At 46.6% G+C, this 25271-nt stretch overlaps 1 protein-coding gene across 12 annotated transcripts in view; it reads right to left on the bottom strand.

Annotated features, from left to right (window-relative positions):
- The window catches only part of LOC146679438 (calcium/calmodulin-dependent protein kinase type II delta 1 chain), an 81044-nt gene extending 57238 nt beyond the window's left edge, over positions 1 to 23806 (bottom strand). For all 12 annotated transcript variants that reach the window (XM_085450327.1, XM_085450330.1, XM_085450335.1 and 9 more), the window contains exons 1-2: positions 23505 to 23806; positions 21273 to 21367 (exon numbers count right to left, since the gene is read on the bottom strand). In XM_085450327.1, the coding sequence (XP_085306453.1) occupies positions 21273 to 21367; positions 23505 to 23566 (157 nt within the window). In that variant the 5' untranslated portion in view covers positions 23567 to 23806. The remainder of the gene's footprint in view (positions 1 to 21272; positions 21368 to 23504) is intronic.
- Between the last annotated feature and the right edge of the window lie 1465 nt (positions 23807 to 25271).

Here is a 25271-nt window from a genome sequence, read left to right as displayed (position 1 = left end):
CAGCTGTGTAAAAACTATAACTTTAATCTCAGCCAAACCGATTTACTCAGGAACAAATAAAATACTAAAGAAAGCCAAACAATAACATTTTAAGTTATCTAAGTGACTCATATATCATGTTTACCTGAGTAGTGAAAGACGGCGGTGGGTTTGAAAACGATCTGCGGGGAGTCCGGTGTTCTCACGGCTCTAGTTAGCCTAGCCCCCGGCTAGCTATCGAGCTAGTGGGTAACAAACGTCTCCGAAAACGTCGGAGCGCTTTTGCAAACATGTGATGTCTTGATAAACTGAGCAGATATTTGAGGTTTACACAGCTACATTCTCCCTGAAAATATGTTAAACGTTTATTTTGTGACCCAGAAAGAATAATAAGAGTAATATTAAAACTAACTAGCTGTCGCCATTGTTGGAAACTGAGCTGGGCCGCGCTATGAATTCTGGGACAGAGCTGCTTCTTCTTCTTCGTTTAAGGTGCTAACTAACAATAAAGACAAGATGATAGTTTATTAAATTTTAATGAAATTTGCAGATTGTTTCGGTGAAGTTTAATAAACTCCTTCTATCTAAACTATAACAGGACACCGGAGTATATTCTGGAGCATCTCACACTTCTGATAATCAGCTGTCTGCTTGACGTTTATTCAGCTGTGTAAAAACTTTAATCTCAGCCAAACCGATTTACTCAGGAACAAATAAAATACTACAAAAAGCCAAACAATAACATTTTAAGTTATCTAAGTGACTCATATATCATGTTTACCTGAGTAGCGAAAGACGGCGGTGGGTTTGAAAACGATCTGCGGGGAGTCCGGTGTTCTCACGGCTCTAGTTAGCCTAGCCCCCGGCTAGCTATCGAGCTAGTGGGTAACAAACGTCTCCGAAAACGTCGGAGCGCTTTTGCAAACATGTGATGTCTTGATAAACTGAGCAGATATTTGAGGTTTACACAGCTACATTCTCCCTGAAAATATGTTAAACGTTTATTTTGTGACCCAGAAAGAATAATAAGAGTAATATTAAAACTAACTAGCTGTCGCCATTGTTGGAAACTGAGCTGGGCCGCGCTATGAATTCTGGGACAGAGCTGCTTCTTCTTCTTCGGGGTTTAACGGCAGCTGGCATCCTTGTACATGCAGTGCTGCCATCTTCTGTTTCAGTCCGTTATTACACTCTTAAATCCTGCTACTTATTCCTGCGTCTTTCAGGATCTTACAAAGCTTCAAACGACGCGTCGACTATTAAATCAGTCGTCGACGGTTTTGATAGTCGACGTAATCGTGACTAGTCGACTAATCGTGGCAGCCCTAATTGCAACAAGGGGAAAAAAAGAAAAAGTGCTGCATTGCTTTGCTTGCTCTCAGCTTGATCTATCCACCAGCTCCCTCTGAAATACAAATCTAAATCTTTTCTGCTGCCCTCTCACATCTTTGATCATCTACTACTGAGGGAAACTGCATTTGTGCAGGAGGAGACGAGCACTTTCCTCCTGCTTGTGTTCAGGAGGTTCAAAGGCTGCTGGATTGCACTGCTGAGCGGACCTTCGTAGTCTGCTGCCACGTGCTCAGTGAAAATGCAACTTTAAAAGGTTGGCATGCAGCCAGAGGACGGTCTGAATGAAATCAAGTGCTGAAAATGTCGTCTTTCCTTTCATGCAGTCGACTGTTGTTACGTTTAGCTGCCAGGCAGCATCCAGCTCAACTTGCCCTGCAGCTTTCAGCCTGCTCACCTTTTTCCACACAAAGTGAAAGTAATGAGTGTGGACGAGCTGAAAGACTGTCACAAGTACAAGCTTGTAGTGGAAGAACTGCAGCCTCTGAACAGAGGAAGCAACATCTCAGGAGGCTGTTTGGTTTGGAAACTGCAGCTTCTCGCTGTGAGGAGCTTCTATGTCCTCCTGTGTCTCTGTGGGTTTCTTTGACCCAAGGACACGCCTGCTAGGCTGATTACCAATTCATGTCCCACAGTCATCCAGAGTAGTGGACAAATGGTTATCTGTCAGTGCTTCAAAGCGTGTTGTGGTAATCTGCGGATCAACCCAAGCTGGATAAGCATTTATGGTGGATGGAGGCTAAATCAGTTGGATCACACTTAAAATGGCATCAATAAAATAATAGAAACAGCATTTAGTTAGATAAATAAAGGACCTCTTAAGCCTCCAATCCTCTCACGTTTGTATATTGTCCAGAAAATCGATGTCATTAAGTGATGCAGCCTGGGCCTCGTGGGGTGAATTTCAATCACACCGCTGCCCTGGTGCAGCTGATTGAGGCCCTCTGAGTGGAAACGTTGCTGTTCCTGTGAGTGATGGCTGCATCGGTGCTGCTCACGGTGACATGCAGCTCCTCACAGAGACACGCTGGAGTTGAACCTTCAGCTCACTCAGAGTCTTTCCAGAGTCGCAGCTGAGTGTGGGGCTAACAAGCTCTATCAAAGCTCAGCTACACATCGACTCCTCTCACCTGGTGGTAGCTGTGTGACGCAGACGAAACGCAGACTTATTCTGATCATTCAACCAAAGAACGCAGTTCCTCACTCACTGAGGAGACGGCTGCATAGACCGGATACTATTCTTTGTCCCAATGACAGACGGGGAGCCTGGTGCTGCAAAACACTTTAAACTTATGTTAGAAAAAACAAAGTAAACAACAAGTCACAGCTGATGTCAACAACAAAGCAACTCTGTGAAGCTGCAGAGAACTGATGGGTAAACTGTTCACTGACTTTGAACATAGGCTCTGCATCCACCTGTAGTTGAATGAAAGTATGTGGCTACAATCATCCGTATGCTGCTAACAACAACTGAAGTGTTGCTGGTTACATAAAGACCCCAACGGTCCAATGGGTGTCCTGCTAAATGTTGCCGGGAGTCAATTTTGAGATGCACCGTTCAGAGAGTGTACTCCTCACCCTGTCTGTGTAAGGCTCGAACCGTGGGTACAGAGAGGACTGAGGATGTGAGGTAAAAGCTGCTGAAACAGTGACACCTGGTTTCAATCAGCCCACTGAGGTTAGAGGCAGTCAGGGGTGCAGGAGGCTGCAGGGCCATGCATCTATTACAGGGAAGAACACACACTGACAGAGTTTTAGAGCAACTTCTTTGTGCCTAATGCCACAATAAAGCTTATCTTATCTTATTGGCATCCTGCCACAACTGCCGACCAATCATTCGGGGATACACATATTTGCCTAGCAACCAGAGGTTACCGGGAGGTCACGGGCCGGTCACTGGCCTCAAAGCGACCCTCCTGCAGTCCTGCTGCAAAGTGTGGAACCGTGGTCGCGTGTAGATGTGGTTAGCCTTCTGTCCCATGTTTGAACACCAACAACAGTAAATGCAAGTAAACATGAGCAAAGAGGACGCACTGACACGCTGTGGAAGCATGAAACCCAGCTTGAGTGCTGTGGGTAGCTGAGGATGGAGACAAACACTTTGCTAGAATCTAAACTCCGTCATGTTTTAAACACATAAACCTACTGAACCGCGTGGGCTAAAAATAGTGAAATAAATAAAAAGAGCAGCTCTGTGTAGTTCGCTGCCCCTGGGGGAGGGGGTGGGGGGCAGCAGTGAAACCCAGCTGGTCGGTGCAGCCCCCCTCCCCCTCTCTAACAGCTGGGTCTGTCCTCTTCCTGTTTACAGCACCTCCCTCACATAAAGAGGCGGAGCCACGAGCGTGTAAATGTTTGCAGCTTACAGACGCTGAATGAACCACATGAACAGTGACTCTGCAGGGATCATCTTTCTCCACTTTTATTTTTATTCACTGCCAAATTCTGCGTTTTCATTTGAAGCACATCCTCCTCCGCTCAGCCACTGAAGCGTGTCGGCACTCTACGCCCTGAGCTGGGGTTAGGGTGGATGCTGTTGATAACAGCGGACCGTGTGCCCACAGCAGCGTCCACTGATGATGCCACCTGCCTGGCCTCATGCTGATGCCACGCAGTGGAGGCTGCACAGACAAAAAGCTTCACTAGCATGCACAGTGACATCAATCTGGTTTTTAACAGACGTCCAACAGCAGATGTGCTGCTAGCCGTCTCTGTGTCCTCTCTCTGCTTGAAGGTGAACTTCACTGAAGGCTGTGGACTCCATCCATCCATCTTCTTCCACTTATCCAGGGTTGTGGGAGCAACCCAAGCACCACCCTCTTCATAGCCACCTCCTCCAGCTTCTCTGGGGGAACACTGAGGCATTCCCAGGTCTGCTGAGAAATATAATCTCTCCAGCATCTTAAACAGATGCCGAAGCACCTCGACTGGCTGTATCTGACACAGAGGCTCTCCACTGAGCTCCGCTCCAATAAAGGAGAGGCCAGCCACTATTGCTCACTTCTGCTGCGTCCACAACCTTGTTCTTGACCCACAGCTCCTGACCATCGTGAGGGTGTAAATCGACTGCTTCGCTTTTGTGCTCAACTCTCCCTTTACCACGATGGACCGTCACAGTGTTCGCATCAATGATTCCACACCGATACCTTTATCAATCTCTTGCCTTTCCGCTCACTCGTGAACAAGATCCCCAGATGTTTCAACTCGTGCCTCGCCCAGTCAGCACTCCGTCAACTTTTTCCAGCTGAGCAGCACGGTCTCAAATTTGGAGGAGCTAATTCTCATCACTTTTTTGTGCAGTCACGTTCCAACATGACTGCACAAAAGTTGGGCTTACTACGAGCAGTAAGCCCAACTCCTGAGAACGAACCTCCCCCCGTCATCCCCCGTCATCCCCCGTCATCCCCCGTCATCCCCCGTCCACCAAACGTGCAAAGGACTGTATTCCTGGCAACCGCAGCCAAAGCCAGACTCATCCATCGGGTTGCCACACGGAGAAGTGTGACTGGTCACTCCTGCACGGCTCGACAGTCCAGTGGTGGCGTGTTTCCACAACTACGTGCATGCAACGCTTTGCATTGTGCAGGGGGACGTGAGGCTTGGATGCAGTTGCTCAGCCATGGAAACCCATGAAGCTCTCTACACACTGTTCTTGTGCGAATCTGACACGGCAATGGCAACAAAAATGGCGCCCAGTTTTGCCTGACTATTTGTTGGTCACCTGGAAGAAGCAATTCGATATAACCACCAAACTGACCCTTTTCTACCACTTGTGTCTTTGGAGCAGCACTTTTACTCTGGAAGGGAGCGAAGGACGAAGGAAGTTTAACCCTTGACACCAAAGTACCAACAAAAAGACAAATCTCCGCCCCCTCGCTGCACTCCAGACCTACTGATCTGAATACATTACTACATGCTGGAAGTTTCCACCCAAGCCACCTCACAGTGATCCACATGTATCAGGGACCTTTAACCCTTTACAGCCGGTCGGAGCGGACACGCTCTGTTTTGCGTAACTATTTTTAAATCCCAGTAGCACTGCAACCGCGTAAGCTAGCGCAATAATTTTTTTTGCATATGAAACCGGAGGAGTTGTACTTACATCTTATGCCATCATCTTGTCCTCGGTCACGGTTTCCTTCCACATAAAGCTTTGCAAAAACTGCATAAAAAGCACTTGCAGGAACAAAAACATAATATTCCAGAAACACGCTTTGCCGATCCGATCAGCTGTTCGTAACACTTCCTACGTTGGAATAGACGTCAGCGCGAACTTTTGCATGTCCGCCATTACCTGCCCGAAACCGGAAGTGACGTCATTTTCGCAGAAATGTAGTCTTTTTTTACTATCAGGGCCTCAGGGCCTATACTGGTCTTTTTAAAAGTTATCTTTGACTTTGTGACTTTCTGTGTGGTTTCTGGGATGCTGAGGACTCATATTGCACTGCTGGAAATAGTTTATTTTGATGCACATGCTGCTTTTTTGCAAATTTGCATCATAATATTTATTTTCGTTTTTCCTGCAGTGTATAAAAATTGGTGTATTTCAAAAATAAAACTATGAAGACACTCAAAATAAATTTCCTGTGGTGGGAAACTATTTTGTGCAACTTTTTTGTATTTACAGTTTTGAGGGATAAGCCTCTTAAATTTCTCTAACTACAAATATATGTTAAAAAAGCAAAAACGATTTTCAATTTTGTTGTAGTTTATTGCACTTTTTTGCAATTTATGTAATTACTAAGCACTTAATGAATACATATTATTAAAATCTGGGCTATAATGGTTGTATTGATGTATAGCAACTTGAAATGCTCCCAAAAATGGCTCCACAGCATGTAAACATATAATATAAGCTCTGGCGGACTTGGTTTTATGGTAGGTCTTAAAGGGTTAAAGAACCACCAACGATACCTGATAAGAGGGGTAAAAAAATTAGAGCTAAGGTCTTGGAAAGCTCTGGTCAGCTGGTTTATTTGTGAAGGTGCGATTGGTCCATTTCAATTTATTGAGTATTTTTTTTAAATAAAAAAAAAGTGATGACATTTTTTAACGACCCTGATGAAGCCACGAGCCGAAACACATTGGTCACTTAATAAAGTTGTTTCCTGTTACTTTGAGCGGAGTCTCCACATCAGCTCATCTGGAGGCCACGTGCAGTTTGAAAGTCTGCACCTCTGCGGTGACCTCTGCGCACTGAGGCGTCTGGCCCGACATAAACCCAACTGAACCACACGCCTCAGGGTCCACTGACCCCGCGCCCCTTTCATAACTGAGGAGCTGCTGTCATTTCCGTTTTGTTACAGCGCCACTAACCACTGACTGAAAGACTCCTCTTTACTTTGCCACGCCGTTAATCACAATCAAGGTAAAGTGACAAAGACTTCCTGCAGAGCAAATGGGCCTCCTCACAGTTTGCCTGAAGCCGCTGAAACCTTAAAGAGCTGCGTTTGAGTCGGTGTTCATGATCCTCCTTCATGGTTGTTGGCTGTGACAGGCTCTCCTGGTGTTTCCCATGAGTGCATCTTTACTCACATTGTTTTGATGACATACTTACACTCGTTGCAATAACAACGTAAATGCTGTGACGGTAAAAATGGGACGTATAACTTTAATCCCACGTGACGACCTGTGATAACACTGTGTCTGGATCTGGACTTTACTGCGACCTCACTGCTCGTCACAGATTTCTCCTCCTCACCTCTCTGTCTGTGAATATTTGTCATCTTCCAGACGTAGCTCAGTCCTGCTACGTCTACACGGACAGCACAGCGACATATCTGACGTAGGAGACACGTGCTGTAAGGACGATCGGCAGAACCCGGGAGAGTTTGATGTGAGGGATCGGGTGAGGTCAGTGTTTACATGAAGCACTTTTATTCTGGTTAGGCTTTTAATCCGGTTACTTGTGTCCACGTAAACACGGCTCCTGCAGGAAACATGGCCTGACGCCAAACTCGCATTAGATCAGGACTCTAATCTCCTGCGATTAAAGAAGAAACCGGTCCTACTGATAGCCCGCAGCACACGTGTGTTACAGACGTGTGTGAGGAAAGTCCTAGAAATCCATCATATAATCCTAAAGCGTCACCGCGTTGTTCTCCAGACTCCTGCTGATGGTCACGGTTGGACTAAAGGTCATGTAGAAAGTAGTCGGCCTGCACAGGACCGTTATAGGACACAGCTGTTGCTACTGCCACGTCCTCCTCACAGATGTCATGTTGAAACCGGTCCTGCAGATTCAGGGACCGTCTGAGGAAACAATCAGGAGGACATAATCCCAAGTAAGGGAGCGAGCGGGGAGGTGTGTCCGGCCGCAGTGACGACAGCACGAGAGTGGGATTATAAACCCTGGATTACACACAAAGACACAAATCCACCACAGGCCCAGGTTCTGCTTTTGACACACGATCTGGAATGAGGCTATACTGAGCCACACAGGCTATTTGAGGTCAAACAGTTGCTTTAATTACAGCGCAGAGCGCTGATTAGCTGTGACGACCATCACTCGAGTCTGAGATGGCCAAGCTTTTATATCAGACAGCGTCGAGCAGTCGTATCCACGGCGTGGCGATGAGGCCGTCACTCTCTCACGGTCATAATGAGAGGAGAAGTGTGACATCAGAGCCTGTTCAGGCTGCTGGATCTCAGGCTTGAGTGGGAGGAAACCGGTGGCAGGTCTCACTGTCGTTTCTCAAAATGACGACAATGAGAAAAGTCAGCGCCGGAACAACATGTGCGTTTGGATGTGCCGTACAGGATCAGAAATATTCTCTTTAATCCTGACAGTCTCATTTCAGAACGTCTCAATAACACAGACGCTTGAATCGTCCACAACAGCTCATTTGTTTAGCAGGGAGTCGTCTGTGCATCGATTTGCATTGGACTGCAGCTTCTCACACACCAAACCTCTGAAACACACACGGGCGTCTCCTGTAGCTCACGGAGGCAGTTTGCAGAAGTGAGTCACCCTCGAGTGGAGGCGTTTAATCTCAACAGCGGTGTGACACAACCTCGAGTATCTCAGGCTGCAGCTGCCGTGACGGCTCCCACACTAAATCCAAACGGGTAAAGAAACTGATAATGAGTTCAGCCTTTGATTGAACCTGCAGGCCCACACGAGGTGATGACCAACAGTCCCAGCACTGAAGCGCTGTTACAGCAGACAAGCTTTACAGGTTTGTTCAGCGCTGATTTAAAAGGAAAATCAATCAAACGCATAATTTCCCTCCATTTAATCAGACGTTTCTTTGTGGACTGCGGTCCACGCCAAAGCGAGCCACAGCTGGGAGAGGATCCAAACGATCTAAATTACTGTCACAGCGCACGGGGTTAACGGGGCAGCTGAACGAACTGAAACACTGGCAGTCTGCGCCGCCTGAAAGTCGTCTCCAACATGAAAGATTAACGGGGCTAGCCTGGTCTGGAAAGTTCATGCAGAGGTCGTGCTGTTCTTTGTGCTTACAGCGGAGTAGGGTTGGGCGATTACACTGACCACCGACGACAGGCCGAGCCTTTCACCGATCGTTTTTATAAGAGCGCCCGATTTATGTGCCCAAGAGTTTGTAACATGCTGGCTGAAGCTGAGAGAAGCAGGCAATGTTTTAACACCACAGAGCAAAGTGGCATACATGACAAATGGATACACAAACTCATTGTCTTATACAGGGGCTGGCTGTGGCGCAGGGAGAGCAGGTCAGCTACCGACGGGAAGGTCGGTGGTTCGATTCCTGGCTTCCGCAGTCTGCCAAATATGCTCGGGCAAGATCCTGACCCCGAGTGTGGCCTCAGCGTTGCTCAGTTTGAGTTTAGAAGTGCATGAATGTTGTGTGGAGCGGGACAGCAGAAAAGTGCTACGTAAGAGTCGGTCCATTTACTCATAACAGAAGGACAGGCCGTGGCCCATGTTCAGAAAAAACTAAATACTTTATTTTTAAATCAACGGTGGGAAAACGAGACAGTGGCTTCTTTTTCCACTGTAAGCGTCTTTTGTGCGACTGGCACGTCTCAAATGAATAATCTAAAAACTATTAACACTGAAACAGACAAAACGTAGAAATTCTAAATGCACAAATCAGTCGGTGCATGAGCACATCGCTCCACCCATGGAAGAGTCTGCATCAGTTACCGGACGGACGAATGCCGGGGGAAAGGCTTTACATATCGCAGCCTTACAGCAGAGCAGGGATTTACAGGACAGACTAACTCATTAGGCATTTTGTTTCAGTGCTTTTTCTCAGACTCATCCTTTCAGATCCTGATAGAATTCAAAGATTATTCACAATTAGCAACTGTACAATACGTTTAGTATCGCCACAGACTGACACATGTACAAATGCATCGACGAACGGAGACCGTTTCCCTGAGGGGAGCTGGAGAGAGGCGCTATGATGGGGAGAGACTTGTTCAGAGGCAGCTGCACGCTCAGAGAGGCTGCAGCTGAAACGTGCCAGGCGCTACAACCACTGGCTGTTTAGCTCTGCTCCAGAAATCTGACGTTTCCCTGAAAGATGGAAAATAAACTGGAATCAACCACAGAAATGTGAAGTGAGTCATTGTGTATGCACTAAAAACGAACCAAATATTCAGCTGAATCAGAGCTTGCTACACTTTGACTGCTGGCACTTCAGCAGCATCACGGCTGGGTTGTTCTCTCAGAAAGGACAACTGTGAAGTAGAGACGCTGAGATGCTGCTTCTCTCCAGAGCGTCCTTCATTTAACAAATACAAACAAGTCTTTGAAAGAGAAAAAGCTCCATAACTGTTTGTGACGTTTCTCTGAAGAGTGCTTTTACTGAGGCAAACTAATATCTAGTGGACATCACGGGAAATAAAAACAGCAAATACATCGAACGCAGTCGTCTCTGAAGCAGTTCATTCAAGTGCAGCAGCTGACTAGTTCTGCCATAAAAACACATTCAGTTTAATAAAAATACTTAATCCACCAGAGCAAAGTCATCATATCGGGAACTCCTAACACTCCCGATCTCACTGGAAGCGTTTCTATGCCCGGGTCGTCGTCTGTTTGGGGAGACTCCCACAGGCCTTCAAGCACAGCCCACTCACAGCGTTTAAAGTGAAGTACAAAGACATTCAGGTCCTCTGTTATCTAGCCGACGCCGCCACGCGTTCAAACAGAGTTCCCACGGCAACAGGTTTGTCTCACAATCACATGCGATCATTTGATGCGGTGCTGCAGAAAAATGCTGTCACGGTTACAAACAGGTTTTTGCCTCTGTCCATCAGCACAGTGGGTTTTAGAGCAGTCACGGTGGGATTCATGCAGACCGTTAGCTTTGATTCAGGGCTTTGAGAAACTTCAAAGTCTTTTTAATGTGTTCCAAGCAGGGAAAAGAGCCAAAGGACTGGAGCAATGACGAGGGCCGCATCGTGGCGATAGATGAACGGGTTGGAGCACCCGCAGCTCTTGGGGCTGTTCCTGGTCTGCATTTGTTAGTTATCAAAAGCAGTCTGAAGAAGCAGCGTTGGTGAACCTGCAGCAGGATCATGCACTCCCCGCATCCACCATCAATTATGACCTGATGACTTGGTCCCAGGTCGACCAATGGAGAGGCCGTGACTCACTGTTCCAGGTGAGGGACCGGCTGCCTGTTTAGCAATAAAGTGGTGGCTGACTGGCATTACCATCTTCAGAGAGCCACGCCCACCTGGCTTAGAAACGATGAAGTGTGTGTTGCTCGGGTATCTGTAGTAAACATTATATCTTTGGTGGACCAGAGACGTCACCCCTCACAGCGACGTCACCTACGCAGCTCAATCAGTGCTACTTCCATCAAGTGAACCCACACACTTTGCTTCCTGGCTGACATCCCTGCTTCTCTGCACACAAGTGCTCTGTAGCTTCACACCATAATCTCCCAGTCACTCTAGATCTGCTCAGCCTGTGTCATAGCCTCACTGCTCTTAAGGAAATCACACCACTAACCTGCCTACGAGGCTCTTCCTTCCTTTATCACCTCTCATTCTTTTACTTTATTCTCTTTCAAGACAGCGTTTATTTCAACCGAAGAGCAACTCCTCAGTTTTAACGATTGTTACTAAAAAGTAACCAAACAGGTTTGGAAGCCTGTTTGTTTGGATCACAGACTCACAGCTCGTTTTTATTTATTTATTTAATTATGTTTATCCAACTAACTTATTTATTAGTCGTGACTGTTCAACTATAAATTGTAAAAGTACAACAAAGGACTGTTGTCCTGTAGCTGAGCATTCAAAGGTCTTAAAGAGACGCTCACAACGCTGCCCAGAAACAACTGAAACTCTGCTGCTCTTCTAGCCGACAACACTTCAGTGATGATCCCAGTCTGCATGATCACATTGTCATGGAAACGTCATGCAGCAACAAAAGAGTTAGTAGTGAGGAGAAGATGTGGATTAAGGTCCGATCTGGTCAGCTTGTACAAACATGGCAACAGGTCCGTCTCTTTTGCTGTCAGTCAAAACTGAGCCATCTGTAAAGTTAGAGCTCTTAGAAACCACATGTGGTCCCTCACTACCAATCTGAAATGAACAGTTGCATTGTGGGAAACAAAGTGTTACTCTGCCCACTCGTGCACGCCGAGTTTGCCTTTGCATACTGAACCTTCTTTACTTCACTTCATGTTATTTCTCAAACTCATGGAAGCAAAGCTACAAGCAATGACTCATGTATGAAACACGGTCGTCCCTGAACTGCACTCCCTGTACGCTTGAGGCTCGATTCTTCTGTGCATGTAAAGCAAGGAGAATAAAGAAGGTCGCTGCTACGTCCACCTCCATCCAGAACTCACTGAACAAGCCGTGCATGAGCTCCGACTGCATTGAGTGTTTTTTACTCAGCCCACTGGGCGGATCATTTGGATCCCATCATACAGACGGTTTGTCTCTGAGATTATCCTTAACAGAGCAAAAATGATCTCAGCACGAGGATCCCACCTGAGTAACAGGTAGCAAGGACAAACGCAGCAGAATCTGTCTGAAGCAGCTTCTTCTCAGTGCTTCTTTCTGAGTCAGAAGAAGAGCTCTTACCGTGGCCACAGCTTCTTACGTCGGCCTGTTTGTGCACACCGTGTGCTCCGCTGTTAATATTCATTATTGATGCTCTAATCAATCCCCATGGTTAGTGATGGAGAAGATAACACACGTCAGACATCATTAAATGCTGGTGTTGTGTGTTTCAGTATTTCAGGCACCAAGGATGCAATTTGATATATGAAGGTGAGTTTGAGCAGCACATCTATAAGCTATCAGAGAATCATTTCTATTGCACGAATGATGAAGGATGAGCTGAAACAATTATTCTTTGATTCCCGGAGTAGGATTTACCCCCACCAGGGAGCAAACCTATTTAGCAGGGACATACTCATCAAACCCAACGTAAAGCAGGAGGTTACAGCTCTTTGCATCTGAAAGGTATAAAGTGACAGAGTTAAAACTCCAAAGCTGTTTGCAGTTTTTATGTTTTCATGGCTTGTTGCAGTTTGCACCTTTCAAAATCTGAGCCTTGTATTCAGCGGGCGCACCTCTTCCTAGGGCTGCTCGATTATGGCAAAAATGATAATCACGATTATTTTCACTGAAATTGAGATCGCGATTATTTGACGATATTTATTTAACCCTTTAAGACCTACTATAGAACCAAGTCCGCCAGAGCTTATATTATTTTTTTACATGTTGTAGTGCCATTTATGGGAGCATTTCAAGTTGCTACACAACTGTTATAGCCCATATTTTAATAATATGTATGCATTAAGTCCATAGTAACTACATTAATTGCAAAAAAGTACAATAAACTACAAAAAAAAAATTGAAAATCATTTTTGTTTGTTTTTTACATGTATTTCTACTTGGAGAAATTTAAGAGGTTTATCCCTCAAAACTTTAAATACAAAAAAGTTGCAAAAAATAGTTTACAACAACAGGAAACTTATTTTGAGTGTGTTCATAGTTTTATTTTGGAGATACACCAATTTTTATATACTGCAGGAAAAACAAAAAACAATCCTATGATGCAAATTTGCAAAGAAAACAGCAGGTGCATCAAAATAAACTATTTCCAGCAGTGCAATTCGAGTTCTAAGCATCCCAGCAACTATTCAGAAAAGTCAAACATGACCAGTATAGGCCTTTAAGGCCTACAAGTAAAAAAAACTACATTTCCGCGAAAATGACGTCACTTCCGGTTTCGGCCAGGAAATGGCGGACATGCGACAGTTCGCGCTGACGTCTGTTTCACTGTGGGAAGTGTTAAGAACAGCTGATCGGATCGGCAAAGCGTGTTTCTGGAATATTATGTTTTTGTTCCTGCAAGAGCTTTTTATGCAGTTTTTGAAAAGCTATATGTGGAAGGAAACCGTGACCGAGGACAAGCTGATGGCATCAGATGTAAGTACAACTCCTCCGGTTTCATATGCAAAACAAATTATTGCGCTAGCTTACACGGTTCAGGTTCTACAGGGATTTAAAACTAGTTACGCAAAACGGAGCGTGCTGCTCTGACCGGCTTTAAAGGGTTAACAATGACTTTAAAAAATAATATAACATAGTGTGCAACACCACTGAAGTTTTTTTTACCTCTCTTTTCAACCAACGGCAGTCACTCTCCTCTCCAAATAACTTCTGCTTAGCTTTCTGAGCTTCCCTCGGGTCCTCTTAATCAGTGGTCTCCAACCTTTTTTGCACCACGGACCGGTTTATGCCCGACAATATTTTCACGGACCGGCCTTTAAGGTGTCGCGGATAAATGAGGGAGGGGCTAATAATCGGCTCAGTCATTTTTAATGATCGTTGAAAGCCCAGATCGTAATCGTGATTAAAATTCGATTAATTGAGCAGCCCTACCTCTTCCTTTATAGTTTTGTTTCCTGTCACTCCTCAAAACCACCGACTTCAAGAAAACCAGTTTTCCTTTTAAGGAGCTCGAGGAACCTCCCACAACCGGCGCACTTGTAGGCCATTACACGAGTACACGATACAAAGCAGGGAGGTGTTTGGTAGGTGGACGGGGGGAGTCCTTCATGGGTCACGGACACATTAACCAATGAACACAACCAACCAATGGACAACGGACTGAACCATCAGAGGTCATGAGCAACAATGCCCTCCCTCTTTCCCTTTGCAGGAAATCTAAAGTAAACCAAGATAAGGACATGACTGAGAGGACAGAGTACGACTCTCCGCTCACTGAGCCAACCAGCAGTTTATTAAGGTGCAGGAGCGCACCACTGGAAGACGGTGTCCCTCCACAGGAGCACCCAGTCTGACAGACAAAGAAGCCTAATTAAAACAGGCACCTGTCCCTCAGCTGGCTGCCCTACTTGGCTAAATCAGGATTTAGAGTGAAGCCCAAAGGAATTACTCCAGTTTGTGTTTGTGGGTCAGGAGGGTTCTCGCGACTTAACAAAGCTACGACCAATGAAAGAAAACGCTGCACACTTTCCAGGGTAACTTGAAGCTAAAAAGACCAAAGTATCATCTTCTGGCAGAGTAGCTCAAGGATTACTCGTAATCCTGCCTCGAGGTTTGGAGGCAAAGCTCATGTGCATCTTAATGATGGAAAAGCTGGTGCAGCCAAACTTTCACCAAGAAGTCACTCAACTTATGGACACATGCATGACTGTACCACTGGCAACTGAGCCTCCAATTCCTCAGTCTGAATCACAGCTTTAAATCCAACCTTTGGCAATGAACCAGGTCACAGACATGAGCCATGACATTGAGACGTCTGAGGGACTTCCTTCCACGTGGATTCACCCTCAGTATGTGGCTGAGGCACCCGGACGCCCAAGAGGAACCAACTGAACTTAAACGTGAAAATGACTGTTACACTAACAAAGCTGCAGAAGCACTTGGTCACCGTGGGAAGTTAAAGGTGCATTTTAAGCAAGAGGAAACCTGTAGCAGTCCCAGGGAGGGAGGGGCATGACGGGGCTCGCGGAGGGAGGCGAGACGAACACAAGAACGACCTGCAGAATTTATCCACTCCACTTAAAAACTGGGCCTGGTTCTGCTAGAGGTTTCTTCCTGTTAAAAGGGAGTTTTTCCTTCCCACTGTCGCCAAAGTGCTGCTCACAGGGGGTCATATGATTGTTGGGTTTTCTCTGTATCTATGAGGCGCCTTGAGGCGGCTTTGTTGTGATTTGGCGCTATATAAATAAAATTGAATTGAAACCAGAGTAACTTATGCAAACTGATATTCTACAGCTGAACAGCTGAGGCCTCGTTTCCTGGACTCTGTTAATGCGTCTTGCTGTCGGACCGAAGTTGTTCTACTGCTTGTGCATCTTTCTTGTTGATCTCTTCCACGTCTCATGATGTTCTGATTTCTTATCTTCTCTCCAAATGGTAAATGGTACATGGCCTGGTTCTGATACAGCGCTTTTCTACTGGGAAAAACAAGTGTAAAGTGCACGCCTCACCCACTCGTAGAAGCACTTTTTCCTTTGTATTCATCATTAACCTGCACTCATACTCCAGGAACTTGTGGTTAGTATCTTGCCCAAGGATTCGAGGGATCGAACCACCAACTATCCAACCAGGAGATGGCCTGCTCTGCTACACCCTTCTTTCACGTTTTATGTGCAGCTAGTCAGAGCTAAAACAGGAATATCATTAATGACATTTAGCTGAAGAAAACCCAAACAAAAGCCTAGCTTCCCCATCGTTTGATCAGATGAGAACTGAGGCAGCCTTTTGCCTCGGACTGGGGAGTCCTCACGCCCGCTGACAGTTGCTCTGTTACACGGCAGCCTACTTTCTGTTTTTCATGCTCCCCTGAGTAGGTCTGATGAGATATTTTTAGCCTGCTGCACACAGCTGTGCTTCACTTAAGAGCAAGTCTGGGGTGAAATCACCAATATTCTAATATATACACAAACACTTGAGCTGATCTGCAGCACTCGCAGTGATACACAAACTGTGGCTCCCTCACTGATAGATCAGACTGGAGTTAGAGGCCATCCTGGGTTAAACACAGCTTTCCACGTGCAGATGCATCAATAACATAATAAAAACATTAAATAAAATCAGATTAGTGAACTTTAGTGCCTGCATATGGAATCCCCCCACCCCTACATGAATGTTGACAGCTTTCTATGCGTTTCACCTTTTATTGTTTGTCGAGGTTTCAACTGTTTAACGTTCTTCTACAAAATGTGACTTAAGTTCTGGTGGACGACTCATACCAGGACCATTTCCATCCACGTGCAAAGCATCATAAACTAATGTGTGAACATGACCCTACTTTACAAATGTTCAGCTTCATATATCTGATTGTTCTTGCTTCCATAAAGCTTGGTGGGCATGCAGAGTCCAACTACACCGCCTGTTAAATACATGGACACACACACAGGATTCTGAGACCAGCAGCCTGAGCTCTGCACAGATTCACAAGTAAACACAGAACCTCCTGAACCTGGTCTCTCGTTGCCTGTTTGTAGGATGTATGAAGTGCAGCTTGCAGTCTGCAGGCGGCGGGCGCCCTCGGCATGAGAAGCTGTCTAAGTGATGGCAGACACACAAGGACGTGCACTTAGGGATACTGAGTCATCACTTCTGTCACACGAACAGCTCACTGGTCATTCAAGTCCTAGACCATGTGGGTCAGTCGAGACCTGAAGGATGAGCCGTGGACACAATGAGACCACGTCATGTAGAGCTGTACACGCTGCACGAGGCTCTGCTTTGTGTTACAGCATCTTCCTTTTGTAACGCACACACACACACTACGTCTCTCTTTATCCACCTCTTTCATGTGTGGCCTTAGGAAGGCTGCTGTGTAACTGCTGTGTTAAGCCTGTGACATTGAATGCACACACACACCTTTGATGGAGCACTTTACTGATGCGACCCTATAAAACCAGGACTGAGGGGTCAGGGGTCACGGCTCGTGGGTTTCGGTGTGTTAGGAGTGCTTGTGTTACGCTGTGTCTGAGCGCTGATCACAATCAACAGCACAAACACTCTAATATACTTCAACACCTACATGACCCCGCAGACTATATTTAGCTTCCCATCTCGTTGTGTTTCCATGGGGATGAAGAGTTCACATCGAGCGGCTGGGCCTCGGGTATTTTCCAGAAGCAACAACAAAGGGCTCCTGAACCAGAGCTTTCCCACAGCCGGTGGGTCTTCAAGTGATCACTTCCACTCCGGTGAGTCCAAGCATCACTGGGTCTGACTTTGTCCTTCATACAAGGCTGCCGTCAGTGAAGACTTCCACTTCACTACATCTGGGTGTTGTAGTTATGTTCGGGATTCTTCCAGTATTATGCTTTTATTTTGAAGAGGCGGTTAGAATGCAGATGCACTTTAAACCAGGGGTGTCAAACTGGCGGCCCGGGGACCCCTTACACTGACGTGACGAACTATAACCTGTGAATTGACCTGTGAAGGGAGGATTTGTTTGTTGTTGACTGCATTGACTGAGGCATGTAGCCTCATGGGTAGTGTAGTCTGTGCTGCAGAGAGCGTGGGACTGCCCCTCCCACTGTGTGTGTTTGAGCGCGAGGCAGAGAGAAAGTACGAGTTTCTACCGACAAGAAACGGAAGATGAAAGCATGTAAATATAACAACAACAACAGCTGCAGCCTGACGAGCCCGGCTGTAAGCAAGCCGTCCAGACTGTGCGCCGTGTTCCCCTCCGACACTCTAAAGCTCTGCTGGAGCCTTTCCACGCCTCTCTGACAGTTACCGGCTACGGGCCCAACACGGAGCCCGACGGATTAGCCAGAGCAACCTTCATCACGGTCCTGACCGAGGAAACAGCAGAGTGCAAAGATGCTGAGGGATCGGCTGTGTTAGTGCAGTACTGCGCTTTTATTTTGTTAAATACAATCACAGTTCGTGCTGCCACGCGTGCACACAGAGGACCGCTGTGTTTATTTGGTGGTTCAATGAAAGATCTGTGGTCACGTTTGCAGCTTGTCTTGTTCTACGATACTTGAAATTAAATTTTAGGAAACATTTGTGGGTGTTTTGTTTTTTGTACCACTTGAACACTAACGTGTCCAAAGAGACGACGGCGCCAGCAGGGCCCACAGCTCATCCAAGTTCGACAAACCTGCTTCACAGCGGACACGAGGAAGCCTGGGAGGAGCGCTCGACAGCAGAGCACAAATGACTCCTCGCTTTAACGTTCCATATGCAAGTTTACTTCATAACTCACACAATGCTTGTGTGCACAGTAAAAGTGGCACCTGACCCAGCACTGTCCAACCACCTCGTTTTCTAGGTGCGGTGTAACAGGTAAGATCACCGTTTCTGAAGCCCCAGTGAGCTGACAGGAAAGTCCATGCACTGCTTCAGTGATGTTGAGGTCAGTGCTTTTCTGTCCACATGTGTGTCTGCTACGCTGGCAGTGTGACACATGAACCAACGATTTCCAGAGGGGACTGCATGTTGCATCAACATCTGACAGTACCGCACAAAGGTTACATGCATTGTTATCATTGCACTACTCACGATCGTCATTAGAGACTACAAACACATTTACTGGTAATAGCTACCTGCTAACATGTTAGCAAAACCTGGTAATGACTTTTCAAATTAACCGATGCACTCTGAGCCTCACAAGTGCCAGCTTGTTTAGGCCGGGGGGGTCTCCAGGTCTGGTGGCAACTCAAAGCTGCACAATCTCCAGTGTGAACATCAAAATTAAAATCCATTAATTGAAAACTGTCCTCCTGCCTTGGCTGCTTCACCCTGCTGGGGTGATGGTGCTGGCAGCTCAGGGCCGACACTGCTGCCAGTGCGTTCCCAGCATTGTCTATCAGTTTAACACTATTTCATAATTACTGTTCATTATGATGTAAATGAAGTGTCCACACTGTGACAGCAGATTAACATGCAGAACAGTCCCCATCACAGACGTGTAGATTCTCAGTGAGATCTATCAGAAAGCCTTCCAAGCTCAGCTGCAGCACTCTGCAACCACGTGTTCCTTCACTAGAACTACTGCTGATGTGATGTTTGCAGACACAGAAGAACTCTCAGGTGGAGCTTCTGTTTAGGACTTCTCCTCACAAAGCAGCCGTGGCATTGGTGGCACTCTGGCCTCTCCCTGAACGAGACCGTCAGTTCGGATCAGCACGCCACCGTATCTGCATGTGTTTGACTTTCAGAGCGTCTGTCCTCCGGCTGTGTGCTGACATCCTAAAGTGCTGCAGGCCAGATTAAAGGGATTTCACAATTTGAATGAAGAGATGTCACTGTGAATGTTGTGATTTATCAGAAGGTAACCAACCCATAAACCTGTAAACCAGAACGCGGTGCTTACGCGTAAGCGAGCTGTGTTTGAGCAATGTGGTGATGTGGCCAAAAGACAGCAGCATCATATCGGCTTTCTTTGGGATTTCACTTATTCTGAAGGCGCAACCCAAAGGGCTCATCTGCATCTCTGCCTCAAGAGCTAGGATTATTTTCACCTCATGATGGACAGCTGAATGATGGAAAACTAGGACGGATGTTTTTCTCCTGGTGAACAGCCCCATTAGATTTATATGCAATTCTTTTATAAACACTCCTCTGTCCAACTGACCTTCTTCTCCTCATTGAGCCTAAATAAGCCCGGCGTGGACTTATGACAAACTAGCTCAATATAAGCGACATGAATGTGAAACGTCCATCTTTCATATTCATGTCTGTGTGTCTCAAAATAAACCGTTCACGCTGATATTTACATCGTTTTCATGTAGAATTTCTTAGCCTTCTCTCTCCTCTTATATTTAAAATGACCACACTACGGACAAGTGACTGTTGTTATGCGTTGTCGTTAGCAACAGCGAGGCCAACGACGAGCATCGCGCGGCTCCGCTAGTTTATTTCCACATAAACCTTTCACAATAAAGCTGAAGATCCTGTTGAGATTTTTCAAAATAAACGGAATCAGGTGAAATTGTATTTAGGGACGAGATGCTAAAAAGAGCCGTCAGCACGCCGCCCCGCAGCACGCCGCCCCGCAGCACGCCGTGTAATGCATACAAAGAAAATCGCGGCCGTTCCAACTCATCTACCACTCGACTGCAGCTACACGACGCCCAGCTGAAAACACTTCATGCAGGTCGAGCTGCCCGAGACTCACAGAAGTTACAGAAAACAAACGTTTTGTGATGAATATCGTTGTCAGCACGACAAACGTCTGATATCAGGGATGTGAGATCATCGTCGCTCAGCCCTGGGACAAACCATCTACCGTGCCTGCTCTCCCTTCTCATTGGTTATGATGTCCTCCAAGGCTACAAGGTTAAAATGAGTTCCTAATCTCTCAGCAGCTAAATGCGTCTTTTTCTTTTTGTTTCATTGTTGCAAGTCTCCCTTTTTAAAACCACATTTGCAAACCCTTTGCTTTCCACACAGCTGCTAGCTGCAGGGAAACCCCTGCTCCCCTCCTGAGAGGCTGCACTGCAGTCACTCTCCATCACCACGGCCCATCTATTCAAGCCCGTCTCCTTCCGTTTGTGCGCCGTGCTTCTGCCGATCAGCACTTGGACAGCAGCGGACGCCTGGGCTCCTGCTGCACGGACACTGATGAAGTTGTTTTTGTTTTTTAGTAAGAAGATGAAAACTTTAAAGACAAAAAAGAAGCTTCTGGGTTGGACAGACACCATCACATGAAGTTCACGAGGCAACGCTCTATAATCATGTTTTAATGTGAAGACCTCACAAATCACCGGCGCACACAGCAGAACGAGTCGTGAAAAGGCCACTGTGACGATGCAATAACAAACACGGAAAATAAAAGTGAATTTGAAGCTGCAGGCAGTGAAACCCGACCACATCTGGCTGCTACTGAGATGACATGGGCAGCAATGGCAGAGGCATGAAAACCATAGAGCCAAAAAGAAAGAGGAAGCTGGTTTGAGGCGTGACGGGGCTAAAAAGAAGCTATTCCCTCTGAGTGAGCCACCGCTGCATGTTTGCAGTGAGAGCCTGAAGCACCATGTACTCACCTCTAGCAGACAACTTCTTGGTGTTGATTATCTTTGCAGCATACTCCTGCCCCGTGGAGATCTTCATGCACCGCCTCACCACAGAGAAGGCCCCCCTACAGGACACAATGAAGCAGGGATCAGCCTCTGCACAACCAGACTCCTCATAATGTGCAAAGACAGCTGTGAAAATGACATTTAAAGTGTTTTCTGTTGCACTGTTACATCTGAAAGTCCCGGTCGAGTCTCGGTGTCACGAGTCCAAAGTTTCAAGAGCCATTTTACAACACGCACCATTCGACGGTGATACTGCAACAAGTCAGAGGCTGTCTAACTCCCCACTTGTCCCTTTTCAGCGTGCAGAGTGATCGTTGTGAAGCAGCTTATTTTCAGCTTCTTGTTTCTGTTCCTAAACCAGCAGCAAGTGAAGTAAAGTGAGTGAAACATGCAACGAATGAGCAAGTGTGCAGCTGCCCGTGTCCACAGCCACGTGTAAGCAGGCTTCATGCTCTGCTGCAGACACAGACAGCTGGACTTCTCTGGCATCTGCCTGAAGTCGCCGCCTCGACATCGCTGGTGCACTTTAATCACGCTTCAACACGAGCGAGCGAGGCAGCGCTCCTCTTTACGTGAGCGCAGCCTGACCCTACAGAAGAAAGCCCGGGTTAGCACCCGGCGCTGTGACGGGCTTCACTGAGCCAAACGCCACAAACAAAGCTCGACTGTGCTGAACATCATTCGTAGTAAAACTGATGACTTTGCATATGAAACTATGCAAAGTCCTCATCCATGAAGAACTTTGTTGTAGCAAAGTGGAAAAAGGGTCTGCTTTTTAAAAACTTTTGAATCATTTGTCTTTGTTTCGTTTGCCTTCTCGCGCTTCTTCTTCTCCTCTCTGTGCTGACGTTCACTGTCGCTCTTTTCAACCAATCGCTGCTCTAGCTACACATAGTGTATTTGGGAGGCCTGTACGCGAGCGTGTCTGCGCAGATACACGATGTTTCACTCTGCTCATCGACACAGAGAACTTACAACAGGAACATTAAGCCCGTGACCAGTTTCTCTGCGTAAGAGGAGATGAAGGAGGCTGAAAACAGCATCAGGCAGGACGGAGCACGCTGCTCCGACCGTGTTTGAACCAGCATCCTGCACACATGCTGCAGAGTAACCCAGTTTTCCATGTGGCTCTTATCAGCACGTCTTCTGCTGTTACTGTGCGTCACCCACAGCTCAGTGCTGCACGGCTGTCGACACAGACAGACACACTAATGACAGCTGAACATACAGGTTAACCAGAAGAACTTTCAGTGACTGCGGGTTGCAAACTAAACCACACACAGGTGAGCATCAGGTGGATGTCAGGCAAGTATATGCACATCCTCTCGGAGCTCAGACTAAAGGTCGGGTCAGAGGTCATCAGCTGAAGCACACGTGGAAGCATCAGCAGATCCCTGATCAGCAGCCACACCTGCTTCCTGCGCATGTAAACTGGAGAAGGCTTCAAACAGGCCTTTCTAAGAAGCGCCTCGTCGTAGCAGCGGCAAAGCATCCAGTTTACATCATTCACACAACTTTGCATCCAATGGTTCTTCAGTGAAGGCCCGCAATAACTCAAGTCTTTGTTCAGGTCAGAATAACAAAGTGAAGCAATCATTTGAATGAACCACAGTGACGTGATGACCGTTCAGTCTGACCCCAGATCAGGCCGAGATCAACCACAGCTCCCCAAAGCCAGCTCGGGTTCAGGTGCATGCGTGATGAAGCGAATGGGGCGGGACTGTGGACAGAAACACGTCGTTGGCGTCTGCACAGAGGGGCGGGACTGTGGACAGAAACACGTCGTTGTTTACGAGTGACCCCACTGACCCCAACGAAACCAACTTCCTGCATTTATGACACACTGACTGGTTTTTGACAGAAGTTGTCCTCAGCCGTGTTTTCTCCTCAGCACGCAGCATTTAGAGGCCACACTTAAAACACGGAGCTATTTCAGTCGGTCCCTCGGACCCTTTAACGCGCTCGGTACTGACGGGCGGGGTTCATAAAGTCCCGAAACAGCCACGAAGTATTACAGACGTGGAGTCGAACACGGATCCTACAGTATCTGACAGTAAGACTACAGGTACAGTGAAGTGCCCACAGCGCCGACTGCACCTTCAAGGTGGGGTCAGGCAGGCGGAGGTGGCTCCGTGACTCCACGGCAGCAACTGAAAGCAGCAGTAACTTCAGAGACACAAAGAGTCACGAACTCACTTCCCCAGCTCCTCGTACAGCTGGTACTCGTCGGTAAACCTGGTGCAGGTTGTTGAAGCCATGCCGAGGTGATCGCTCGGTAAACAGTCTCCACGAATCCCTCCGAGTCCCAAAGAGCCACTTGTCGCGCCGGGGAAAGAAATGAAAGCGCAGCCGGGAGGTCCTGTGGGCGGAAGTCCTGCAAGCAGCGCAGCCTCCGCGTGTCTGTCCCGGTCCCGCTCGCAAACCTCGGCTCAGTCCTGGACGTCGCGACCTACTGCTGCGCTCGTCTCTGCCGCTTGGATTAGTTACCACAGTCAAGACAAGGCCACGCACACGGACACACTTCCGGTGGTGAAACCACAATAAAGCCAACTTCGGACCCGCGCTCTCACGTCCTCGTGTGACGTGGGTATTTTTGGCAAAATTAATAGCAAATATTTAATTTGAGGTTTATCTGATATTTATGTCACACCAACTAATCCTAATCTCAACGTGATTTTTCCTCTTTTTACATTTTGTGACTCTTAAACTAAGGTTCACGCGGTTCATGATACATATTTGATAAAATAAATTTGATGTTATTTCAATATTTCAATTATTCCAACTATTTCACGTCACGTTTGAGCACCACCGTTTTACTTCTTTTGCTTTGTTTTATTTTGTAGGAAACTAGCACAACTTCCGCTTTTTTCCGCGGGCCTGATGAAGCACAATTTCACCTCAGCGCTTCCTTATTGGGAATCCTGCACAAGGGCTCCCTCTACAGGCAGCAAGTCTGCCCTGCTGAAATCCAGGCTGTTGGTCCGCAAAACACACGGTTCTCTTTCGTTTAACAGAACAAAACAACTATTTCTGATGGTAAATAAAAGTCACAAAAATCATATCTATCGCTTATAGGTTGGTTAATTCACCCTTATTTCCACTGAAAAGGTCCCAACAACTGGTTCTGAAGGCAGGAATTAACTTAAGATAAATGGGAGATATTTGATAGGGTGGAGGAGCTGTGTTTCCACATGAAAACTGGACAAAGGTATGAAATAAAATATAGAGTGATGTGCTAAAACACAGCTTGATCCAAAACACACAGTCTGCACTCCCATCACTTTCTTGCAGCAACCTTCTGCACCAGATGCAGACGAGACAACGTGAGTGAACGATTTCCAAGTACAGCGAGTTACAGCAATCTAATCATGAGGAGATTGTTGTGGTGCTAACAGTCTTTGTGTCACTGAGGGAAAGGATGGAGTTTATTAATGTTCTTAACCTTTAAAAACCAGTTCAACACATGTAACATGTCCAACCTGAGTAGAAATGATACCAAGATTCAATCCACGGGCTTGAAATGATACTTCTACTCACTGTGGTTTGTAAGGACCAAAAGGAATCTGTCTTTACTTTGAAACAGTCACAGAGTTCCACTTCCACAGGCCAGCCATGACTACAGAGTTACAGTAAGCACATGAAAAGAATGGTACATTTGTCTGTTGTCAGTTTGGAAGTGTTAGCAGACTTTATGCTTACAGAAAATTTAAGCAAAACTGAGATAAATCAGTGGCCACCTAGTACAGGAAAAGAAGCTTCCTATCTGTACAGAAAGGACTCTGAGGATAAGGTCTGTACTTTGGCAAATTGATCCTTGAGGTACTTTAAAAGACACTTTTAAATCAAGTGCTGCAGTAAGATCTTAAAGAGCTGAACTGGCACCATCTCCAGTCTAATCTGAAATCAGGAGGCCGTTAGAAAGACTGATGTAAATGTTTCTGTTGTGTTACAGCTGAATGGCTG

Source organism: Copadichromis virginalis, unplaced genomic scaffold, assembly GCF_057382275.1.
Source record: "Copadichromis virginalis isolate Kocher_CV1m ecotype Utaka unplaced genomic scaffold, C_Virginalis_male_GT1.1 unmapped_scaffold_1, whole genome shotgun sequence".
NCBI classification, from domain to species: Eukaryota; Metazoa; Chordata; class Actinopteri; order Cichliformes; family Cichlidae; genus Copadichromis; species Copadichromis virginalis.
This window is presented reverse-complemented; position numbering and strand designations above follow the sequence as displayed.